Source organism: Quercus suber, unplaced genomic scaffold (assembly GCF_002906115.3).
Source record: "Quercus suber isolate HL8 unplaced genomic scaffold, Cork oak 2.0 scaffold_57, whole genome shotgun sequence".
Lineage (NCBI taxonomy): Eukaryota > Viridiplantae > Streptophyta > Magnoliopsida > Fagales > Fagaceae > Quercus > Quercus suber.
The window spans coordinates 1,266,369-1,290,174 of NW_027069522.1; the positions used below are offsets into that span (position 1 = coordinate 1,266,369).

The window sequence follows — 23,806 nt, forward strand, 5'->3', positions numbered from 1 at the left end:
TAGATATTAAATGAAAATGGTTCAATCAATCATAGTAAATATAAATTGTATCAATCTTCTCTACAATAAGCTAGGAATCTATATCTATACATCAGATATATTTGCCCATGCAACTTGGATAGACTTAGATCCAGAATTACATCTTTTTCTCTAATTTGTTTCTCTCTTCAATTTCGAAACTGTTAAAAAATCACAAAGCATCGGTTGTTACTATAACCTTAAATCACAAACAAAATGTAAAACTTAAAGCAATGGAAACAAACTATTTTTCTCAAGTAGATTTCTTGCATCATATTCAAAGTTCAAAATAACATTTATAATATTCAACGAATGCATTATAGTATACAGTTTATAAAGAAATCAGTAAGTATGTTTGCTGTTAGTTTAAATAATACAAAACGCATAATACAACAATACATATAAGTAATAGAAATAAAAAAAAAAAAAAAAAAAAAAAAAAATCAAAACAAAACAAAATATGAAACTGAAATTCATGAAAGCAAAGGAACAAAACCTAGAAACTGAAAATTCCTAATAACAATTCAGTTAGAATTTGATACAAAACACAGAAATAGAAAACTCCTAATTACAATTCAGTTTGAATTTGAACTTCTAGGTTGTTTCCCTGATTTCAACGAAATCCCTAAATTGACAGCAAACATAATTGAAGACAATAGGGTAAGAGATTAGTTGAAAATTACCGAGAAAGAATGGTCTGATATCAAGAGTTCCTGGGAAAGGTTTTTTTTGTGCTGGCCACTTCATCTTCCTTCCTCCTTATTTCGGGAAAAAAATAGAATGAAAAATGTCTCTGGATTCTGATCTTAGATTTAGCGGAAACTAAGAAAGGAATTTGAGAGACGGCGTCTACAAAATCTTGTTTTGAAACTTTTTGATTTCTTATGACCAATCGATGTAGTCTTTACCGTTCTGCCTCTTTCTATTTCTTTCTCGTGTCCCAGGGCCTCATCACATCTCTCTCTCTCTCTCTCTCTCTCTCTCTCTCTCTCACTGTGTGCATAGTGTTAATATTTTTATGAGTCATGCTAACGAGTACCTTAGAGCACTCATTAATAATTCATTTAAAAAAAAATTATACCAATTTTATAGAAAATGAAAAAAGTTGTCAAAATATTCATTACTTTTTTTTTTTCATTTTTCATAAAAACTTTCTTTAAATAGATTACTAACTAGTGCCCTACGGGCACTTATTAACATTTTCCTTTTTTTATTTATAAAGAGGCTTTTAAATGGTGTTTTAGCATGGTCAAACAACATAATGTATCTCTTTTTTATTTATACGTGTCTAATTTTTATATGGGTAATTTTCTTACATGGCAGCACCTCCTTAATTATAAGAATCAACTTTCTCTCAGTTTCTACTATTATATATAGTACTAGCATTAACCCACGCAATGCGTGGGATCATTTTAAGACAATCAACTTAAAAGTTATTTACAAAAACACCACTCAAATAATACTTTTATACACACACACACACACAAATATCCAAAAAAAAAACACAATTGAATGATGATTCTTTCTTCAACCCATCCAATTATAATTCTGAAATCATAACATGATTGAGTACTAATTGGATATATAGCAATACTACTACATGCTTTTTTGGTAGGGATATTCAGTTGAGAATAATTTAAGAATCAGGGTAGTACACACATAATGTCTAGGACAATGTTTCTTAATAATTACAATCAATAGATATTAAATGAAATGGTTTAATCAATCATAGTAAATATAAATTGTATCAATCTTCTCTACAATAAGCTAGGAATCTATATCTATACATCAGATATATTTGCCCATGCAACTTGGATAGACTAAGATCCAGAATTACATCTTTTTCTCTAATTTGTTTCTCTCTTCAATTTCGAAACTGTTAAAAAATCACAAAGCATCTGTTGTTACTATAACCTTAAATCGCAAACAAAATGTAAAACTTAAAGCAATAGAAACAAACTATTTTTCTCAAGTAGATTTCTTGCATCATATTCAAAGTTCAAAATAACATTTATAATATTCAACGAATGCATTATAGTATACAGTTTATAAAGAAATCAGTAAGTATGTTTTGTTGTTAGTTTAAATAATACAAAACGCATAATACAACAATACATATAAGTAATAGAAATAAAGAAATGCACTTATCCAAAAATAATAATAGTTTAAATAATACAAAACGCATAATACAACAATACATATAAGTAATAGAAATAAAGAAATGCACTTATCCAAAAATAATAATTAATGACTTCATGCTTCATCTCTAAATCTTGTAGGCCCAAAGTTGTCAACAACCATGCCTTTGAACATTGCATTTAATCTCGTAATTTCTTCATTGACTAAACATATTAAAAATATCATCAGCCAATATAAAAAATATTCCTAAACCTAGAGAAACTTACATAATGCAAGTTCAATCTTGACCAAGGAAAATCCAATAAATAAGAAAAACAAATTAGAAGTGAACATGATATGATAAAAATTCTAAGATAGCTTTGTTATAGTTATACACATAAAAAGTGAATGTAATATTTTAGCTTGGTTATATTTATACAAATAAATCATAAAGGAAAAAAAAAAGTAACAATAATTAATTTAAAATACCTGCAATCTCCTTTGCAATATACATTGGTTACACCTCACCCACATAAGTCAATTTTCTTTTATACTTGTATGTGCACCAACATGCAATTGTTGAAACAATCGGCCACCATAAACCTAAGTATGTCTCCCATCTTCACGTTTGCTTAAACCTTTTCTATCATCCACATTTAACTAAAGAGAAAAATCCCATTAAATGTCAATTCATAAAAATTTAAAATACATATAATAAGAAGGAAAAAGTTGAAATCTTACAAACATGAGGAAGTACATAGTGACGCTAGTGGAACACACTTGAATAACATGACTAACTCTCCAAGATAGCAAAATATTATAACAAATTAATATACACCAAACATGAAAAGAGCAAGAAACTAAATTCATAAATATGGATAAATAAGAAAGGATAATGTATTAAAATTTAAAACAAAAATTCCATAGCAAAAGAGAAAAGGTTTCTTCAAAATTGTTCATATTATTAAACTCGTGTCTCAAAGGAAACAACAATTTCTGAAAGTTTTATTGATTCAATACTTTTAAAGAACATGTGGAATTATATTAAATTAGATAAGGTAAGTTTAAAACCTTAAATCACAATTTGTAAGTTTTCCTTTTGTCACTCTTTCTCAATCTCTAGTACACAGTTACAATGTTTGAATTTCCCCATCTATTGAATAATATAAAATGACTAAAGCACCTTGCAACTGGTATACCTTCTCTCTAGTTCTATCTAGCATGTGATCTTTCTACACTTGTTTAGGAAATTCATGTTGTTCTTTACTTCAAATGATCATTAAAGGATGCAAATGCAGATAAAATCATTGTTTGCTTAAGCTTTGAGACCAACTTAAGTAAATAGCCATTTGTCTAAACCTACATTAGAATGTTAACAATTCAATAGCCAAAATAACAAAAGGCTTACAAAGAGTACTTGACTATTGAGGATCACACCAAATTGACTTTAAATCTCTGAAAGTAGAATCCCAGGCTGGTTATGATTTTCCCTTTTTTTGCACACTGAATTTGCACTTCACTTTTGGTCATTAGGGGAAAAAAAATATCAATGTTGTAGTGCTTATAATTTTCATGTGTCGTTTACAGACTTTGTGAAAAATTAGGATGCTGAGAATTGGTTTCATAAGTAATCTAGCTTCTTTTATATAAAGACATGCCTCCCACATAATGCAAAGACCAAATTACATGCAGAGAAAAGGCACAACTAACATTGTATTAGCAAATAAGATTTAACTAACCAACTCCAAAACTCAACCACCACAAAACAGTTTCCAAAAAAATAGCAAATTGCCATATGACATCATAGAAACATTTGATCTATTTACAAAAGAGGATTCTTTCACACACAGAAATAATCATTGAGTAAAATGCACTGGAGAAATGAACAAACAAAATCTAAAATTACTTAAGGATCAAACCTCATCCAATCAACCAAAACTAAATCAAGAACAAAAAAAAGAGTCAAGTAGGTATCTAACATAGCATTAATGAAAAATATTGATTTTACACCAGAAAAAAATTGTATTCTTTGTAATAGGTGCAAATTTTTAAACCCGTCGAAAGTAGATCTTACACAAAATATTAATAGGTTGTAGATTCTTACATGTTTTCTCAAGGTTGTTCAGCACCCTTTTATCTTGTCATCTCACTCTAGTATGCTCTTGAGTCAGATTGAACACTTCCTTAACTTTCCCAGTTGTCATAACTATAAATTTTAATGAACTCTAATCACACAACATTCAAATTAACACCCATTTGGGCCATGTGCAATTGTTAACCACTCTGGTAGCAAGAAATAAGATTTATCTAGTTGTTGCTATTAAAGTGAGATTATGGAAATAACTTTAAAAAAATTCTCGACCACTCTGACAAACCTTACAATTAAGTACCACCAAAGAGCATGTTGTTAGGAAGGACCTGGACCTTTTCTTTTGTTGCCAGGAAATAGCATTCTTGTACCCAAAATATAGCTCTTTAGGAGAGATAAAAGTTAACCCACCACTCGACCAAATCTTTAAGATCCACAAAATATGAAGCCACCAACTAAGAATGTGTTTGTTTCAAAGTTTTGGCTGATTGAAGACTGGCTTAGATCACTTTAAGAAGAATAGAACCCAAATACAGGTTATGTCCAAGTATCCTTGAGAATGCAGAAGAATCCTATGCCAAATCAGAAGCTACCAGTGGATTAAAAAATTTAAAATACTAAGCATGCAATGACATGACCAATAAAGAACACCTTTTAAATTCCTATGGTTGTTGCATTGATTAGTTCTTGCTGGAAGTATCTTATATTTTGCAAACCATTTTAATACTGTTGATTCTTGAATTTCTATTATTTACTCACTTTCATGATCATCCATCTTCTAAAAAAATTGTGAATTATACTATGAAGTGGGTTTATGTGGGAAAGAAATAGCAAGACCCTTTGGAATTTGGGTTTCAAAAATAGAGAAAAAGTGTAATCTATAAGAGAAGAGGAAGAGTAGGAGATAAACTTACCACTTTGTTTCTGTGTTATTGAAAAATGGGTAATCTTCTCTTGGGCCATTTTTTATTGACAGGAAAGGAGATACCAAAAAATCTACAGTTCCCCAAATTTGGTGAGTCTTGAATATCAATCATTTGCAATGCTTGCAGAGAACTTTCTAAATTCTTCTCCCCTTTCGTGACAGAATGAGGAGTAAATGAAAATTATGGGAAATTGAAAAGAAAAAAAATAGAAATTTGATAAAAGAAAAGGAGGAGATCATGTTTGGATGGACTTACCACATTATTTAAAAAATAGCATTAACAAAAAAAAAAAATGAATAGACAAATCTGAAAAGTAAGAATTAGAACTGATTTTTTTTTTCCTTAGAACTTTGAGTCTCCCTCAAACTTTTTCTCTTTGTGATTGTGATTCTGGTGGCCTAAGTCTGGCAAGGGAACAGATGGTAGAGGAAAAACTGATGGTTATGGCTAACCTTAAATATTTATCTCTTGGTGCCCTATGAACTTTGTCTCTCCTATCTCTGTATCTCAAGCCTTTCGAGTTTCAATTGCATTTTAAGTTTTTAACTCAAATAACTAAATCTAAAGCAATCCAATCAAAAAATTCAAACCTAAATCTAAACCTAAATCATATTTAATCCCCAGATTTGAAAAAGAGAAGGGGAAAAAAAAAAACAAAAAACAAAAAACAATAACTTTACTGGTTATGGGTATACAGCAAAAAAACCTAAAATAAATATCAATGCAACTACTGCTAATTAAAGGTTCAATTCTCCAATTCACTCTATAATAGTAAAGGAGAAGAAGATTAAGAAATAAATTCCAAAGCAGTACAACTGGAAGGGAAAAAAAGAAAGAAATCAGTTTTACCGGTAGTGGTTTCACTGGCTGACCAATGGTGGCAGGCGAGTGAAGGCAGGCCTCTACTCTTTCTCATCAAGCGTCACTAGGTTTCTTCCTGCAGAGGAAAAAGAACATAACAAAAAAAGGGAAAAATTGAAGAGAAGAAACAGTATATAAGAAGGCAGATAGACTGGTTACATACTGAGTCGGTATGGGTTTTTAAAAGTTAACATTAGTAAAAACTTACCTTTATAAATATTTGGTACTCGTTCTAATGCAATGCCTCAATCACTATGATCTGTAATTTGCAACCTATGTATCGCAACTACAGGGGAAAAATTAAATTTTATTTTAATTTTTTAATAAAAAGCACTCAAATAACTTGACAAAAACGAACAAAGAGAACATCAGAAACAAAAACATAGAAAGAAAGAATGAAATAAATACCAATTGTTAAAAAAACAACATAAATAAAAAGTCATGCATGTTGATTTTAAACAAATACCTAAAACGAATGCAACCCAAATAGGCAAAAACAAAACAAAACAAAATATGAAACTGAAATTCATGAAAGCAAAGGAACAAAACCCAGAAAACTGAAAATTCCTAATAACAATTCAGTTAGAATTTAATACAAAACCCAGAAACTAAACATCCTAATAACAATAACTACTCCTAACCGAAAAACCTAAATCATAAATGATCAAACCAAAATACCCAAATCATAAATAACGCCCAAATGATTCTCCCCAAAAAAAAACCCAATTTGTAAAATTAAAAACAGAACTTATGGGCAGAGGCCCTAACGGTGATGATAGAACTGGTTGTTCAGACTTACCGTCTCTCTATCATCCTCTCTCCTTCCGTATTGGCTGATTCCAAACGATTATTAAAAGAATCTTCAAATGATGTAAAGATCGTTCTCTTGTGACTCTAAACTGACTTGATGGCAGAAATCTAAGTGGGTAAACTGCAAAGCAAATCGGCAAGGAAGGGTTTTTCTTTTGGCCGGCTTGTGTTTAATGAATGGAAACGGTGGATGCTTTTTTTGTCTAACGTGCGACTCTTTAACTAAAGGGCCTTTTTTCCTAACGTGGCAGCACCTTCTTAAAGGCTTCTGCTATTATATATAGCTAGCATTTAACCCGCGCAATGCGCAGGATCATTTGAAATCTCATAAGTAGAAGAGGAATTTGGCTATTATTTTAATCTTTTGAAACTTTATCCAGCTGATTGCTTTCAGCTGTTAAAAACATGGTGAAAATAGCACTAAGTTGAAAATCCCATATGATCAATGACATACAGTTTTTAAAAATGTTCTTTAACCATAATTAGCTGACACTGATAATTATGTAGATAGAGTGGAATATTAACTAAAATCTAAGTGGTAATCAACTTTGTATAAAAAACATTACACTTTCAAATTTCAAAGTTCTACAATTTCGATCACTCTTCAAAAACAACAAATTAAGTAGGATGGAAAATAGAAACTGAAAACTAAATTGTATTTTGTAGTTGCTATTTTCCCTTCTGATCTTAGCATGCTAGCTGCATCATTTTGAATAGTGATAACACTTTCTCTTTCTTAGCTCTCTGCCCCCCTTTGAATAGTAAGCAGTAAGTCATTGGTTCAAATCCAATAATAGGAAAAAACGGTTGCAACTCCTTTTTTTGCTAGCATGACAGTAAGTACAGACTGACAGCAATGAATCAACTGAATGACCAAAGCATTAGTAAGTCCTTTGTTGTACTGGGGATCCTTAAGCAAAGAATACCCACTGCACCACAACCATACACATTCCACAAAATCTAGTTCAGAATCAGATCAATAGGATGCAAATGAAAAAAAAAAAAAAAAAATATTTAATCCCCAGATTTGAAAAAGAGAAGGAAAAAAAAAAAAAAAAAAAAAAACAATAACTTTACTAGTTATGGGTATACAACAAAAAAAACCTAAAATAAATATCAATGCAACTACCGCTAATTAAAGGCTCAATTCCCCAATTCACTCTATAATAGTAAAGGAGAAGAAGATTAAGAAATAAAATCCAAAGCAGTACAACTGAAAGGGAAAAAAGAAAGAAATCAGTTTTACTGGTAGTGGTTTCACTGGCTGACCAATGGTGGCAGGCGAGTGAAGGCAGGCCTCTGTTCTTTCTCATCAAGCGTCACTGGGTTTCTTCCCGCAGAAGAAAAAGAGCATAACAAAAAAAGGGAAAAATTGAAGAGAAAAAATAGTATATAAGAAGGCAGATAGACTGGTTACATACTGAGCCGGTGTGGGTTTTTAAAAGTTAACATTGGTAAAAACTTACCTTTCAAAATATTTGGTACTCGTTCTAATGCAATGTCACAATCACTACGATCTGTAAATTGTAGCCTATGTATCGCAACTGCAGGGGAAAAAATTATTTTTTATTTTTATTTTTTAATAAAAAGCACTCAAATTACTTGACAAAAACGAACAAAGAGAACATCATAAACAAAAACATAGAAAGAAGGAATGAGATAAATACCAACTGTAAAAAAAACAACATAAATAAAAGTCATGCATGTTGATTTTAGACAGATACCCTAAACGAATGCAACCCAAATAGGCAAAAACAAACAAAACAAAATATGAAACTAAAATTCATGAAAGCAAAGGAACAAAACCCAGGAAATTGAAAATTCCTAATAACAATTCAATTAGAATTTGATACAAAACCCAGAAACTAAAAATTCCTAATAACAATTCATTTAGAATTTGATCTTCTAGATTGTTTCCCTGATTTCAAATCCCTAAATTGACAGCAAACCTAAAGAAGACAATAGGGTAAGAGATTAAACCAAATCTAACCCGTCTCTCTACATAAATTAAACAAAACTACTCCTAACCGAAAAACCTAAATCATAACCGATCAAACCAAAATACCCAAATCATAAATAACGCCCAAATGATTCTCCCAAAAAAAACCCCAATTTGTAAAATTAAAAACAGAACTTATGGGCGGAGGCCCTAATGGTGATGACAGAACTGTTTATTCAGACTTACCGTCTCTCTATCGTCCTTTCTCCTTCTGTATCGGCTGATTCCAAACGATTATTAAAAGAATCTTCAAACAATGTAACGATCGTTCTCTTGTGACTCTAAGCTGACTTGATGGCAGAAATCTAAGTTGGCAAGTTTGCACTCTGTTGCAGAGAGAGGAAACAAAACATGGGGCAAACTGCAACGCAAATCGGCAAGGAAGGGTTTTTCTTTTGGCCGGCTTGTGTTTAACGAATGGAAATAGCGAATGCTTCTTTTGTCTAACGTTTAGTTTGAGTCATTTATTCTTTTATTTATAGTGAGATGCTTTCAAACGGTGCTGTAGAAGTAAAAGTTAAAATTCTAAGATTATTGAAATGATGCAACGTGCGGCTCTTTTAATTTAAAGTTGTATACGTGTCAGCTTTTTAAGGGGTCATTTTGCCTTACGTGTCAGCACCTGGTAAAAGCTTTTGCTATTTTATATATAGTATATGATATGTCCCTAACACCTACTGTGGATACATTGTACACTCAAAGCTTCTACCAGAACTCATCTATACTAGGATGGCTTGACTTGTGCACAAACTGGCCTAAAGTGTGTTTCATTTAGGCTAGCCCTAACTCTCTTACTTTAGACCTATAGGCCGCAGTACGGTAGGAGAGATCAAAGCCCAACAACACAAAAAGACAGGGAAAGCAAATGGATCCCTTACAAGTTATATCCCCAAGATCAAAACGACGCAAAATATTAATGTCATGCCATCCATGGCATATTCAAGGCCAGCCATGCCGCACCAGCCCAATCAAGTAAAGGGTGCTAATGGAGTGGGGGTTAGGCCACAGTAGCAACAAAGGAATCCCACTGACCATGCTAACTTCTTCATTAAAGTATTGCAATTCATATAGCATTCCCAACAGCAACTGATGGAGGAAATGCACTAGCTTAAGGCAAATAAGACTAAGGAAAAGGGAAGCTAACATGACCCTAAGCACGTAGCAGACAAGGAAGAAACCCCTGTGGGCGGTGCCTTACAGAACACAAAGTAGTGTTTCATCATGATGGCTGACATCGCCGCACTGTTAAAGCAAGAAAGGGCCAAGGCACCCAAGGAAATATTTTATGCACGAAGACCTCTCTATCCACTGAGGATACTTAGCAAGCTATATCCCGAGATATATGAGCCACGAACCTTCGCACAATATGATGGTAGAAAGGGAAGCGTTGTCAAGCATGTAAGTAAGTTTATTGACACCCTTGGTCGTTATGTAGCAGACGAGGACCTCTACCTCCAAAAGTTTTCAAAGTCCTTATGTGACCAGGCATATACTTGGTACACTAGCTTGAAGCTAGGATCAATCCCAACTTAGGATGATATGGTAGACATGTTCTACACCAAGTACTTCCACGGAGAGGAAATGATAACGCTCGTTACTTTGCAAGGCACTAAGTAGAAAAGTGGCGAAGACTTGATGGAGTACATCAAAATGTTTAGGGACGTAGCTCTCGATTGCTATGACCACTGTAAGGAGAAGATGCTAGTGAAAATGTGCATGGGAAATATGATCATGGAGTATAGAGCTGTCATAGAAAATTTAGAAATTTCCCAGTTTACACAACTATTGCAAAAGGCAAGGAAGATGGCCCAATCAGTAAAGCCTAGTTCTGACGAGCCCAAGGAACGCAGATTCACACCGTAAGCCAAGACAGTGTCCACTAGCGAGAAAAAAAAGAAGTCAGAAGGAAGGGAGTACGAGAGCCATCAACCAATACCATGCACACCAAAGGAGCTGGATGTGCTCCTAGACAAATGGATTGCAGATGGAGTTTTCAAACCCAACCAAGCCTCCAAAAAATCCACTGAAGAAGAACGAAGGGGCCCACATTTTTGCCATCTGAATAACTACGTGTAGCACGCCACCGTAGAATGTTACGCGCTCCACAGATTAGTGCACCGCAGAATTAGAGAAGGAACCCTTGAGCTATCCCAACCAGAGGTGCAAAGGAACCCACTCCTTAATCATAAGAGGAAGGGGGTAGCAGCAATTGTCATTTACGCAAACTCGAGTGAGGATGAAGAAGAAAGGCTGGCTTTGCCTACCGCAGCCACTACTACCTTATAAAAAAGCTCCCGATTCAAGAACTTGTTTAACCAACTAGAGCTCACAACAAACAAACGAAGGATGGCCACAGAGGCACTAGTAAGCATCACCTTAAGAGCAGGAATAGAATGTGTTGCCACAGAAGCCAGGGCTGACAGAGCTTTCTGACAAGACATCAATGAGATTACTTTCAGCGGCGGAGACATTGAGGTAGGGTACTCAAACCACAGAAGGCCCCTCTACCTAGCAGCCTCCACAAACCAAATTCCCATTAAAAGAGCTCTGGCTGACACGGGCGCTTCAGTAAACCTCATCCTAATTAGCATGCTGCAAGCAACAAGAACACCAGAAAGTAAGATTCAAGTATGCCCGATGGAAGTAACGGGGTTCAGAGGAAGAGACGAGTATACCATAGGTCATATACAACTATGGCTAAAGGCAGGCCCAATAACCTCCTTTACCCGTTTTCATGTGGTAAAGATAGAAGTTTCCTATCATATACTGCTAGGAAGGCCGTGGTTGTACAAGCATCGCCTAATTCCATCCATCTATCACCAGTGCATAAAGGAAAGATTGAATGGCAGGATGATATGGATAGCAACAAACCCATCCCTATTCGAGCAAGCAAAAGCCCACTTGGTTGAGACCATGTTCTAAGATGAATAGGTGCCATCTGGAGAGAGTTCAGTATCCAAGCTATAGGACACCTTTGTCCCCAAGTGGAAGGACATCCAAGATGACCCAGAGGCTGACATGAGAGAATTGCTGATGCGAAAGAGGAAAAGGAAAAAAGCACCAACTTCAAAGCTAGGAAGTACGCCATGATGTGTCAGGGTCCAAACACTTGACAATAGGATAGTATATAAATTATGAAGGTACGCGGGGCCCACCTGCAGTATGCAAGAGGCCTAATATAGTTCAGGAGAAGAAAGTGACGCAGAAAGTGGAAAGGAGATTGCAACAAAAAAAGACGCGTAAGTAATGGCAGAAGAAAAGCTGGAAGAGATTGACTTGGGCACAGACCTACAAAAGCCGAAACTAATTTCAATAAGCTCATAATTGTCAAAAGAAGAAAAGGCAGAACTAATCCTACCATTAAAAAAATTCAAAGATGTTTTCGCATGGGATTACAACGAAATGTCTGGGCTAGACCCAGGGTTAGTGGTACACACGCTCAATGTGGATCTTGGGGCCAATCTAGTGGCTCAGCCGGCCAAGGTGTTCCACAATGAAATAGAGGAACATATAGTAAAGGAGGTACATAAATTATTAGCGGCTAATTTCATCAAACCAATTCAAAACCCACGATGGTTGACCAACATTGTGCCTGTAAAGAAGAAGAATAGGTCTTAATCGGGTTTGCCCTAAAGACGTGTTCCCATTGCTCAACATGGACCTACTAATAGATTCTGCGGCAGGAAATGCCATGTTTTCCTTTATGAACGGGTTCAGTGCATACAATCAGATTTAGAAGGCATCGAAGGATGTGGAAAAGACTGCTTTTAGAATGCCTATCAGGAATTTTTACTATGCAGTGATGCCCTTCGAGCTAAAAAATTAGGTACAACTTATCAGCGCACAATGGCTACCATATTTCATGACATAATGCACCGAGAACTGGAGGACTATGTGGATGAAATAGTGGTGAAATCAAAAAGGCGAGAAGATCATGTCAAGGTGTTAAGAAAGGTATTCGAAAGGTGCAAACTTTTCATGCTAAGAATGAACCCACTAAATTGCGCCTTAGAGTTTCTACTAGGAAATTTCTAGGATTTCTAGTCCATAGCAGAGGGATAGACATAGATTCAACCAAAGCAATGGCAATAGAAACTATGAAGCCACCTGCTACAGTCTAAGAGTTGAAAAGTTTCCTAGGCAATGTCTCTTACATCAGGAGGTTTATCCCTGGCTTAGCGTCAATCACTTTGGCTTTTACAAAGTTACAAAAGAAAGGACAAGGCTTTGAGTGGGGGGAAACACAGTAGACAACTTTCCAAAAACTATAGTAGATTATGATGAATCTCCCCACGGTGCAAGCCCCAGTCCACAGGAAACCGTTGCTACTTTACCAAGCCTCAAGCCCGTCTGCCATTAGGGCTTTGATAGCCCAGGAGGATGGAGGCGGCATTGAATAGCCAGTCTTCTACATAAGTTGTGCCTTGAGAAACATAGAGATTCGTTATCCTAGAGCAGAAAGGGTATGCTTGGCAATCATCTATGTGTCGCAAAGACTACGCCATTACTTCTTGGCTTATGAGATACATTTAATGACGAAATCCCATGCGATCAAAGTGCTTCTACAACAAACTATTCTATCTGGTAGAATATCTCAGTTGCTACAACAGCTGTCACAATATGACTTAAAGGCAGGAACACCTAAGGCAGTAAAAAGCTTGGCCATAGCAAACCTGTTGGCTTAATTCCCAAGAGAAGAGGAATTCCCGCTAGATGATGAAGTACCATGAGAAGTAGCCACGACAGAAGTGGCTGAAGAACAATGGATCATGAAGTTTGATGGTTCCTCTACAGCAAACTTAGGAGGCGCGGGAGTGGTCCTCTATCACAATGGTGAAAAGATCGTGGCACTCTCGTTCAAGTTAGAATTTTCGTGTTCAAAAAATACTACAGAATATGAGGCCTACTTAATGGGGTAGCAACAGCCCACAAAATGTGGATCAAACATTTAACGGTGATATTCGACTCCAATCTGGTAGTCTGGCAGGCTAAGGGGAGTTTTTCTTTAAAAGAACCAAGTCTAGCCCCATACAGGATATTGGCCCAAAGGATGGAGGAAAAGTTTTGCACATTGAAATAGAGCACACTCAGAGGAGTGAGAATCGATATGTGGATGCATTAGCCACATTGGGCTCATAAATAGCCTTTAAAGGGAGCAGTACTAGAGTTGAGATTAACAAGTGAAGGGAGTTCATAATTGAAATACATGAGGAAAGGTTTCAAGATAAGCAAGGATGTGAGGAGGATTGGAGGGCTCTCATCAGGGAAGTCCTATTAAAAGAAGAAGACATGGTAGAATTGAAGACATTAAAGGACTATGTCCTGATGAAAGGAAAGTTGTACTGCAGAATGCCAAGAGGAATTCTATCAAGGTGTATGGGGCACGAAAAGGCCCAAAGAAAGCTGAAGGAAGTGCATAGCAAAACTTGTGGGTTCTGAAGTGAGATCAACCTATATCGAAGGTTGCAGAGAGTGGGATTCTATTGGCCAAGCATGGGCAAGTACGCAGACTTGATCCAAAACTAGTGTAAAGCCTGCCATCTAGCCATGGACAGAGAGAGAGAGTTATGTTATGTCTGCCACGGAGGATTGGAGAAGCCTGTTCATAGAATACTTGATAGAAGGCATCCTGCCACAAAAGCACAGAGAAAGGTATAAACTCAAGAAGCTGGTAACCTGCTACTTCCTACACGAGGGAATTCTTTTTAAGGGATATGATAGGGACCCACTATGGTGTTTAGGTCCAGAAGAAGTTCGAGATATGTTAAAGGAAATGCATGCAGGAGAATACGGAGAGCATTAGGGAAAGAAGAAGCTATACCGGTGCATACTGTAGATGGTCTAATATTGGCCCATTATGAAGAAGGATGCAGCAGAATTTGTGAAGAAGTGCCACAGTTACCGAGTACAAGCTAATTTGATCCACACTCACCCATAAAGCTTGCATAGCATGGTTACTTCATGGCCTTTCTACACCTGAGGGCTTGATTTGGAAGGACCAGTCAATCCACCTTCCCATGGGTACATATGGATCCTTGTGGTTACAGAATATTTCAACAAGTGGGCAAATGCCATACCACTCCGCAAAGCCATTGGAGGAGTTATGGTGAATTTCATAAAAGAGAACATAATTGTCTAATTTGGAGTACCTTACAGAATCATAAGTGACAATGGTACCTCCTTTGTCAATAAACAAGTGAGGAAAATGCTAGAGTTCTATTAAGTGAAGCATCACTAGTTATCACCTTATTACCCGCAATGAAATTGGCAGGTGAAAGCAACAAAAAAAACCCTCATTAAGATCATCAGCAAGATGAGACAAGAGTACAGTGGAGGTTAGGAAGTGCATCTGCCGAACACACTTTGGGCTTACCGAACCTCACCCAAATCTACCATAAGATTCTCTCCCTTCTCCTTAGTGTATGAAATAGAAGTGGTAAGCCCAGCAAAAGTAATGATACCATCTTTGAGGCTTATGCAGACATGAAAGATGGAAAAGGAAAAGGAAGTTTTTATGGTAGAAAGGTACGAGGACTTGGAAGGGTTGGATGAAAAGAGGGAAGAAGCCTAAGAGCGTAGCCACAAATACAAGCAAAGGATGACCGAACGGGACAATTAAAGAGTGAATGTTTTTGAATTAATAACTCATGTTGAGAATAGCAAACCATGTTAGGCGAGGTATGGCAGGGCCATCTAATTTCTCACCAAAATGGGAAGGACCCTTTGTGGTAAGGGAAGCACATGCAAGTGGGTACCCTTACAAGGGACAATGTCACAAGAAAGCATTGAAGCATGTTTTACCTGTAACTTATGATTAAAAATAAAAGCAGAAAGTAATGAAGATCATGCATGAATTGTTAGCAAAATATATTGTACCATAAAGCATAATTGTAGTTGTAGCAGATGTAGCATAATAGATTACAAACCCAAAATGTATAAGTCATATCAGAATTATCAAAATAAGTCATAAGTGCTAGAGAAATAAAGTGTACTATGTAGATAAAAGGGGAAAAAATTAAACATGAGGGAAGTAAATAAAGCTACATAAAGGACAAAAGTCCAATCATAGGCCTAAAATAAGGGTCTGATCCTCAAAGCGGCTGGAGCCGGTAACACCAAAAAGAAGGTACTCACAACGTGCCTCTAGCTCTGCAACTTCCTTCTTCAAACTCTTGATGTGAGTGTCAATAGCATCCACTGAACCTTCTTTATGAAGAAGGCCTGAGCAATCTCTTGCAAGTGATCCAGCAGAAACTTCACAACAAATCTAACTCCGGTCAACTACAACCCTCCACTACAAGATCCTCTCCACAGAAATTGTGTCGATAAAGTTGTGCTCAATGTTGTTCATCACACTTCCCAATAGCTTAAGGAAGTGTTCCCCCACAGAACAACCAAGAAGAAATCCCTGCATGAAATCTCTACAACTAATACAGACTGCCTTCAAATGGGTGATACACTCCTTAGGTACTCGGAAGCCATGGAAATCAACATAAGGAGACCTAGCACCCTAGAAGTTCGACAGGCCAAGGTTATTGGTCTCAACTTGGTCAAAACGGGTCAAGAAGGTAGCAACCTCATTCACAGGATCAGGAATGGTGGCAAAACTGCTACCAACCTCAAACCGAGAGGTTGGAGCCACCTCGATAGGAGATGGGCCTAAAGAGAACATGAGGCACAACATAAGCCCATAAGGAATAAACGAAGGAAAGAGATGAATGCCATGACGAAGATTTTAATTGAAGAAAGTACGAGGGTAAAGAAATTTCCAGGACCCAAAAGAGTGGCGTTGCAGGTACTATAGAAATAAGGCAGAATAACATACGAAGTAAATAAAGGGATACATTGAGAAATAACAGGAAGAGAAGAAAAAGAAGACCCAATGGAAGTAAAGGACACATACCTATGGCCTCGGCCTCCTTTTCATCACCATCACCATCACTATCCTACATACCCATAGCATGACAGGTGCTTATAGTTTGGGATGCCTCTATAGGAGTGGGGATCTCAATAGGAATAGGGGCAGACTCCCTAGTAACAACTCTCTCGTCCTAGGTACTCTCCTCAGCAGAAATGGGCTTAGATGGAAAGGCCGGAGCCTCGGTAGGAACTCTCTGTGCAACAGCAACAAAAGTAGAAGCCATGGCGTCAACCACGACATCTGCCCCGTCAAAGAAGCCCTCTATAGGTGTACCAGCAGTAGCAGGATTATATGAGACTACTTATAAATGAACTAATGGGACATTATCATAGTCTTTGAGATGCATTGTATGTGATTTTTATGATTTAATTATAGAAGATATAAATCATAAGTTTCTTGTAAACTCAAAATATAGTTCGTAATCAGTGATGAAATTGGACATTTTATCTGTGAAGACTAAAACGCATCAACTAAGATGGTTTGTCTTGAACATGGAAGTGGAGACTTCTAATTGATGTATTGATATGTCTTAAGTGTGTAAGACATATTGAAATGGACCGCCATGAGATTAATTATTCAATTAACAACTATCACTTGAATAATTAATCTCACGACTTCTAATTTCATAGACTCTCAATACTGAGAGAATAGTGAACATGATCATTAAATGTAGGTTACTTTGATATATCAGGAGTGAGATCTAATTTAACGGTCAAAATCTCAATATATTGCGTAACCACACGTAGTGTTGAGGGAACACATATTCTTAAAATAGAATCCATAATCTCTTTCTATAGAGACACAAAATATCCCCTTGAGATAAGTTTAATGGAAACTGGTTATTCAGGGCTGGCTACTTTGGTAAAGAGTTACTAAAGTTTATATTTAAATCGGGTACTCAAGGAATAAAATAGTTGTTTACAAAGTGACAGTTTATTATGACCTTGTTCACTATGGATATTTCATGTAGGGATCGAATGATATTATATTAGAGTCTTGGGATATAATTTATTAATAAGGCCTAGAGTGTAATTATATTTCCATAGTGGTACTTGTTATATAATTAATGATAACTTTGGGCTTGTCAAGAGTTGACAAATAAGCCTAAGGCCCATTAGAGCTAGAGCCTTATTAGTCCCTTTGGTCCCATCCCAAGCCAAACACTTAAGCCCAATTGGGCTAGCTCAAAAGGCTAACCTAATTAGATAATCAGTTTTTATTTAATAAGAGTTATTAAATAAAATAACTGCCAAAACAGTTAAAAATGTACGTATGATTAAAAGGAAGAGAAAAAAAAATTTCTCTACAAGATCTTAGAAATACACTTTTCCAAAGGAAAATCAACATACACATGAACTAATTGAGAGACTACTCATCTTGGGCACCATGTTAAATTAGGATGAAGATTGAAGGTATTCTCAAGTTTTTTTTTTTTTTTTGAATTTCACTGCATAAAGGTACGCTTTCTTTTCTTTGTTCTAGAATTCAAGGTTTTATGTTATCTCTCATGAATGAAGTAGATCCTTATGTTGCTTTCGCTGTAGGTTTTGTATGAGATGAAAAACCAGTATTTCCAACAGGAGATGCTACCACCTAGAAGTGATAAAGAGATAACGGGTTTCTTGGGTCGATTACAATACATTAGTTGATTCATTGCCAAGCTCACCTCCACTTAGGAGCCCATCTTCAAACTCCTAAGGAAGAATGAGCCACATACATGGACTGATGAGTGCCAAAATGCCTTTGAACTTATCAAGGAATATCTCCTCTACCCACCTATCCTAAAGCCTCCACAACATGGAAAACCCTTACACCTACACCTCTCTATCATAGAGGATGCAGTTGGAAGTATGCTTACACAAGAAGACGATGACAAGAATGAAAGGGCCATATACTACTTGAGCAAGAGGTTCCACGATTATGAGACTAGGTACACTCCCATAGAAAATTCATGCTTTGTACTTGTTTGGGCCATACAAAAATTGAGACATATCATCTTACCTTTCTAAATATGGGTGGTAGCAAGAATGGACCCATTGAAGTATCTCTTTAAGAAGCCTACTTTGAGTGGAAGATTGTCAAGATGGTTGATCTTATTGGCAAAATTTGATTTGAAGTATGTGGCTAGAAAAACTATCAAAGGGAGCGCTGTGTTGAAATTTTGTGCCGAGAATCCTATAGAGGGGGAAGATGGTAAAGAAGACTTTCCGGATGAGGACATTTAGGATGTTGAGTTAGGGACATGGAAGATGTACTTTGACAAAGTCGTAAACCGATATAGGAATGGGATAGGAGTACTCTTGATCACCCCCAAGGGATCTCACATACCTTTGGCAATCAAGTTGAACTTTGAGGCAACTAATAACATGGTTGAATATAAGACTTGTATTGTCGGAATGGAAGCTTTCCAAGAATTAAGGATAAAGGAGGCCGAAGTATTTGGAGATTCAACTTTGGTTATAGTCCAAGCATAAAAGTTATGGAAGGTGAATGAGGAACACTTGAAGCCTTATCAAAAAATACTTGGACTTGACCAAGACCTTTGACAAGATTGAGTACACAATCATTTCTAGAGCTCAAAATCAATTTGTAGATGCCTTAGCTTCCTTAACCTCCATGGTTGAAATACCTGAGGGAGTATGGACACGACCCTTGGAGATTGAGCAAAGTTATGAGGAAATGCACAAAGGGAAGATCAAAGCTTCAGCAATGACCATAGAGGAAGAGGAAGTTTTGTGGTACTATGACATCATGAACTTCTTGGCACTAAGGGCATATCCGGATGGTGCCAACAAGAAAGAACACCGTTCCATTAGGATGATGGCAATTCAATACATCCTATGTGGAGGACAACTCTATAGAAGGTCCTACAATTGTATACACCTTTGTTTGTTGAAGAAGGAAGAAGCCAAGAAAGTAATGGAACAAGTTCATCAAGGGATTTGTGGCCCTAATATGAATGGGAGAATGTTAGCCAAGAAAATCCTAAGGATGGGATACTATTGGAATACGATGAAGACCAATTGTGTGGACTATGTGAAGAAATGCCATGATTGTCCAACACATGCCAACTAGAACCATGTACCACCTAGTGAGTTACATAGCATGACTTTTCCATGGCCATTGTTGGTTTGGGGCACAGATGTGATCGGAAGGATAGCTCCTAAGGCTTCAAATGGGCTTGAATACATCTTGGTGGCAATTGACTATTTCACCAAATGGGTGAAAGCAACCTTCTACTCTGTATTGAAGTCTAAGCATGTGGCTCAGTTCTTAGAAAACAACATCATATGTCAATTTAGGGTGGCCCAAGAAATCATCTCTGATAACAATTCCCACTTTGAAGGTAAAGTTCGAAGAGTCATGGAAGAATATAGCATTGAGCATCATAAGTCTTCACCATATCGACCACAAGCCAATGGGGCCATAGAAGCAGCTAATAAAAATGTGAAGAACGTCCTAGCCAAGATGATAATGACTTACACAGACTGGGCCAAGAAGCTTCCGTTTGCCTTGTGGGATTATAGAACTTCTATCCGTGCATCAACTGGGGTAACACCTTACTTTTTGGTTTATGGTAATGAGACGGTGCTTCCTATTGTGGTGGAGATACAATCTTTGAGGGTATTGGTGGAAACCAAGGTCCTAGAAGAGGATTGGGCTAAGGTAAGATATGAAAATTTGGCTTTGATAGATGAGAAGAGGGCTAGGGCACAGTATCATGCACAAGGGTACCAAAAAAGGATTGTCAGAGCATTCAACAACAAACTGAAATCAAGAAAACTTAAAGAAGGGGACTTGGTCCTAAAGGTGCTTAGAGATAAGACTTTTAATCCAAGGGGGAAGATAGAGCCAAGTGGCCTGGGCCTTTTATCATTAAGAAGATCATGTCTGGAGGTGCTACGAGGATCACAGATTTGGATAGGGAAGAGATGCTTCACCCAATTAACATGGATAGACTCTAGAAATACTACATTAAAAGAAAGAAAGTAAAAGCCTGCTAGGTTGAAAACCTGAAAAGGTGGCCTAGGCAAAAATTAAGTCAAAAGAACCCCACTAGATTGAAAACCCGAAAGGGTAGTCTAGGCAAAAGTTAGGGGAAAAAACCATAGGCATGGCAAAAATTCTGAAGGGACGTCATGGGCAAAAATTACATGGCAAAGGAAAAACAAAAGAAAAACAAAAGAATGAGATGACAATAAGTAAAGATAATAAAAAGGGATTCTTTTACTACTCAAATTAAAAGGTAACAAGATTGTTGTCATAAGGGATTTGGAACACTCCAATCTTTTATTAAATTCAAAAGCAAAAACATGAGAATCATATAGTGCAAAAAAGTAAAATATGGGGCATATTAAGGTGATCACTCAACCCTCCTTGCTTTCTTGCTAGTCTTCATGCAAGCATTCTCATCCCTCAAAACCAACTTCCTGTCATCCTCTAACCATTACTTGTACCCCGCAATGGGATAGATCTATCGGGGAGGAGTAATGCCTCTAGTCACCCTACTGCATGGCTAAACCTCACGAAGCCTACCCAAGATCTTGTTAGTAAACACCTCAGTATGGAAGGCAACTTCACCATTAGGAGCTCCTTGACGCTTTCCAAATTTCCTTGAGATACAACAAGTGTAGTAGTATGAGCAGCAACGAAGTCCAACTAAAGGCACACAGTAGTCCTTGCAGTAACGGTAAACCATGCTTGAGATGTGCCACCACTCCACAACCCATTGAATGCCAGTCTCCTTAATGTGACCCATAAGCTCAATGTACTCCTTAAAGCTTATTTCATTTTGATGAAGCTGTCAATCCCTAAAATGCCTAGGGAGGTATGTACTGGGGGGTATGGTAGGGGGTTGAAACAACCGAAGCCTCTCTTGTAGCCATATTTGAAAAAAGTGAGAGTAGGGAGTAAAAAAAAAAAGGGAAAGCGAAAAGAAGAAGAAGAGAGAGCATGAGTGAAAAAAATATAAATAACAATGAAAGGCAATATAAGGTGCCTCTATGGGTCAAAAACCAAAAGGCAATCAATGCAAAATTAGAGGAATCCCGCTATGTTAAGAACCTAGGTAAAAGTTAGGGATTATACCTGAAGAAGAAGAGAACTTCCAGCAAAGAAGCTTACTTCCTTCCTATGAAAGGCATCCAAACCATTGAGGGTTCTGCCAAGATTAATCCCACCAGGTTACCTCTATTTAGCTCATAAACCACCATGCATATTCGAAGGTCCACACAATATAACCTTTGGACCAAGAAGTACCTTGCAAGAGCACACAAGCAAAAGGCATGAAGAAAGTGTGAACGTGACCTCTCATCTACAAGAATGGCCAAGTTGGAAAAGTGTGCAAAAACCAAGCTAAGATTGAGTTTGCCAAAGACATACCACCTATTTACCATAGCAAGAGGGACACCCAGCACAACTTGCAACAAATAGGGGAGATCCCTACCCATGGTAGGGAAGACGAGATCATCAATCTCAGGTTCACCCATGATGGCACCAAATTCTTCGATAGTGGGGCATAGTTCTACTCCATTGAAACGGAAAACATGCTGAGTAGGGATCTAATAGTTGGTAGCAGCACAAAGAAGATGCCCATCTACCCTTATTTGATGGTATGGAAAGACAAAAGAAAAACCATAGGGGGCGATGGAATCCTTGAAATCAAGACCAAGCCTCCTAATCCAAGCCGAGACATTGAATGAAGAGTTTGCTACCATTAAGGGGCCTCAAAAAATTGCTCTCTAAGTTGAAAATACGATGGTGAGGGTTTTGGGACCCAAATGGCTACTTTTACGCTTAATGTTAGGACATATGTGTTTCACATGTTAGGAACATATGTCACTATTTTGTGTAATTGACTAATCCTTTGACAAAACACACTATACTTGTAATTTGGTAGATCTAGGATGTGTTTGATGCTTCAAGAAACCTTGTTTCAAGTTCAAGTGTTAAAGCCATGCAAGTCTATCCAAGAATCAAGTGTGAAAAGTGTTGTTCATTAAATCTCGATAGCTAGCTCATCAACTAATATCTATCGAGGCTTAAAGAGCTGTCTAAATCCCATGGCTCGACAGCTGCTCGACAATAGGGTATCTGTCGAGGTTTATAAAACTCGGATTTTCGAGTCTATTTTTCATCCAATCCGAGATTATATGTTTGGGCTTTCTTTCTCACAACCCTAAACATATATAAGGATCATTTTAAGGGTCGACAAAGTGTGCACAAGTGTGACTGAAGACAGAATTTGCCCTAGTTCATCTTTCTAATCAAGAAGCTGCTGTGTTTGTACACCGTAGAGTTTTGTGACCAAGCAACTTCGTGATCTTCATCATCTGGATGAACTGAAGAACTTTGCAGCCAACATTCTTCTCAAGTTGGTGATCAAGTCGTGTACTGGATCCATGCAATTAGTTAGTCACATATTGGGAGCTCTGCATGGAAAAGGAGAGATTGTCACTACAGAACAAGTCCAATTGGGTATTGGGGTAAGGGTTCAACTGTAGGTTGGTATAAGGTACTGGGATTCCTTTACTTGTAACCGCTTGTTGTGATAATAGTGGATTCTTGAGAATGGTGACCTTAAAATCAACCGATGGGGTTTTTGCCGTGTAGGTTTTCCCCATTCGTAAACAAATCACCATGTCAATTTATTTTCCACTGCATATTTAGTTATTTGGTGATTTGTTTGTGCTGCCACACATATTGTATGTTAATCTGATTAATTAATCAACTTAGCTAATTAATTGGTTAATCTATCACAAGGGGTCAATACATTTTTGGCCTATCACTTAATTAGGGCGGCTAGGGTTTCCTCTTATTCATGGCCCGCGTATGCAAGGTCAACCCTGCATACATGACATCAAAGCTACGTACAGAGGCCCATCCTCACATATGCATAAAGCTTGGCAGAAACTCATTCTCCCCTATTTTAAGCATGGTTTTTCCACTCCAAGGCATCCCTAGGGTTCCTACAACCTAAAAGATCATTCAAGGCATATTTCAAGCACAAGATTTCAAGCATCAAAGAAGCAATATTGTATGGAAACATACAATTAACTATACAT

General features: G+C 37.0%; 1 protein-coding gene and 1 long non-coding RNA gene across 9 annotated transcripts; one reads left to right on the forward strand and one right to left on the reverse strand.

Annotated features, from left to right (window-relative positions):
* Positions 1-433: 433 nt before the first annotated feature.
* On the reverse strand, positions 434-9,285 carry LOC112027666 (uncharacterized). 8 transcript variants are annotated; one of them, XR_010628593.1, is made up of 6 exons: positions 9,008-9,285; positions 8,069-8,366; positions 5,140-5,300; positions 4,241-4,814; positions 2,626-2,796; positions 434-1,894 (listed from the first exon to the last, which is right to left on the reverse strand). It is a non-coding gene; the product is annotated as an uncharacterized LOC112027666 (long non-coding RNA). The 8 variants fall into 8 exon arrangements; XR_010628595.1 differs by having other exon boundaries at positions 446-776; XR_010628598.1 differs by lacking the exon at positions 434-1,894 and having other exon boundaries at positions 2,186-2,796; positions 4,241-4,342; positions 4,517-4,814.
* Positions 9,286-19,358: 10,073 nt separating this feature from the next.
* On the forward strand, positions 19,359-19,817 carry LOC112021678 (uncharacterized). The gene has a single exon (XM_024054230.1). The coding sequence runs from the start codon at positions 19,359-19,361 to the stop codon at positions 19,815-19,817; it is 459 nt and encodes a 152-aa protein (XP_023909998.1).
* The last annotated feature ends 3,989 nt before the right edge of the window (positions 19,818-23,806 follow it).

What these genes read in the sequence shown, in the direction of transcription:
- LOC112021678 (XM_024054230.1), top strand. Translation starts at nt 19,359, where the DNA reads ATGGTTGAAATACCTGAGGGAGTATGGACACGACCCTTGGAGATTGAG.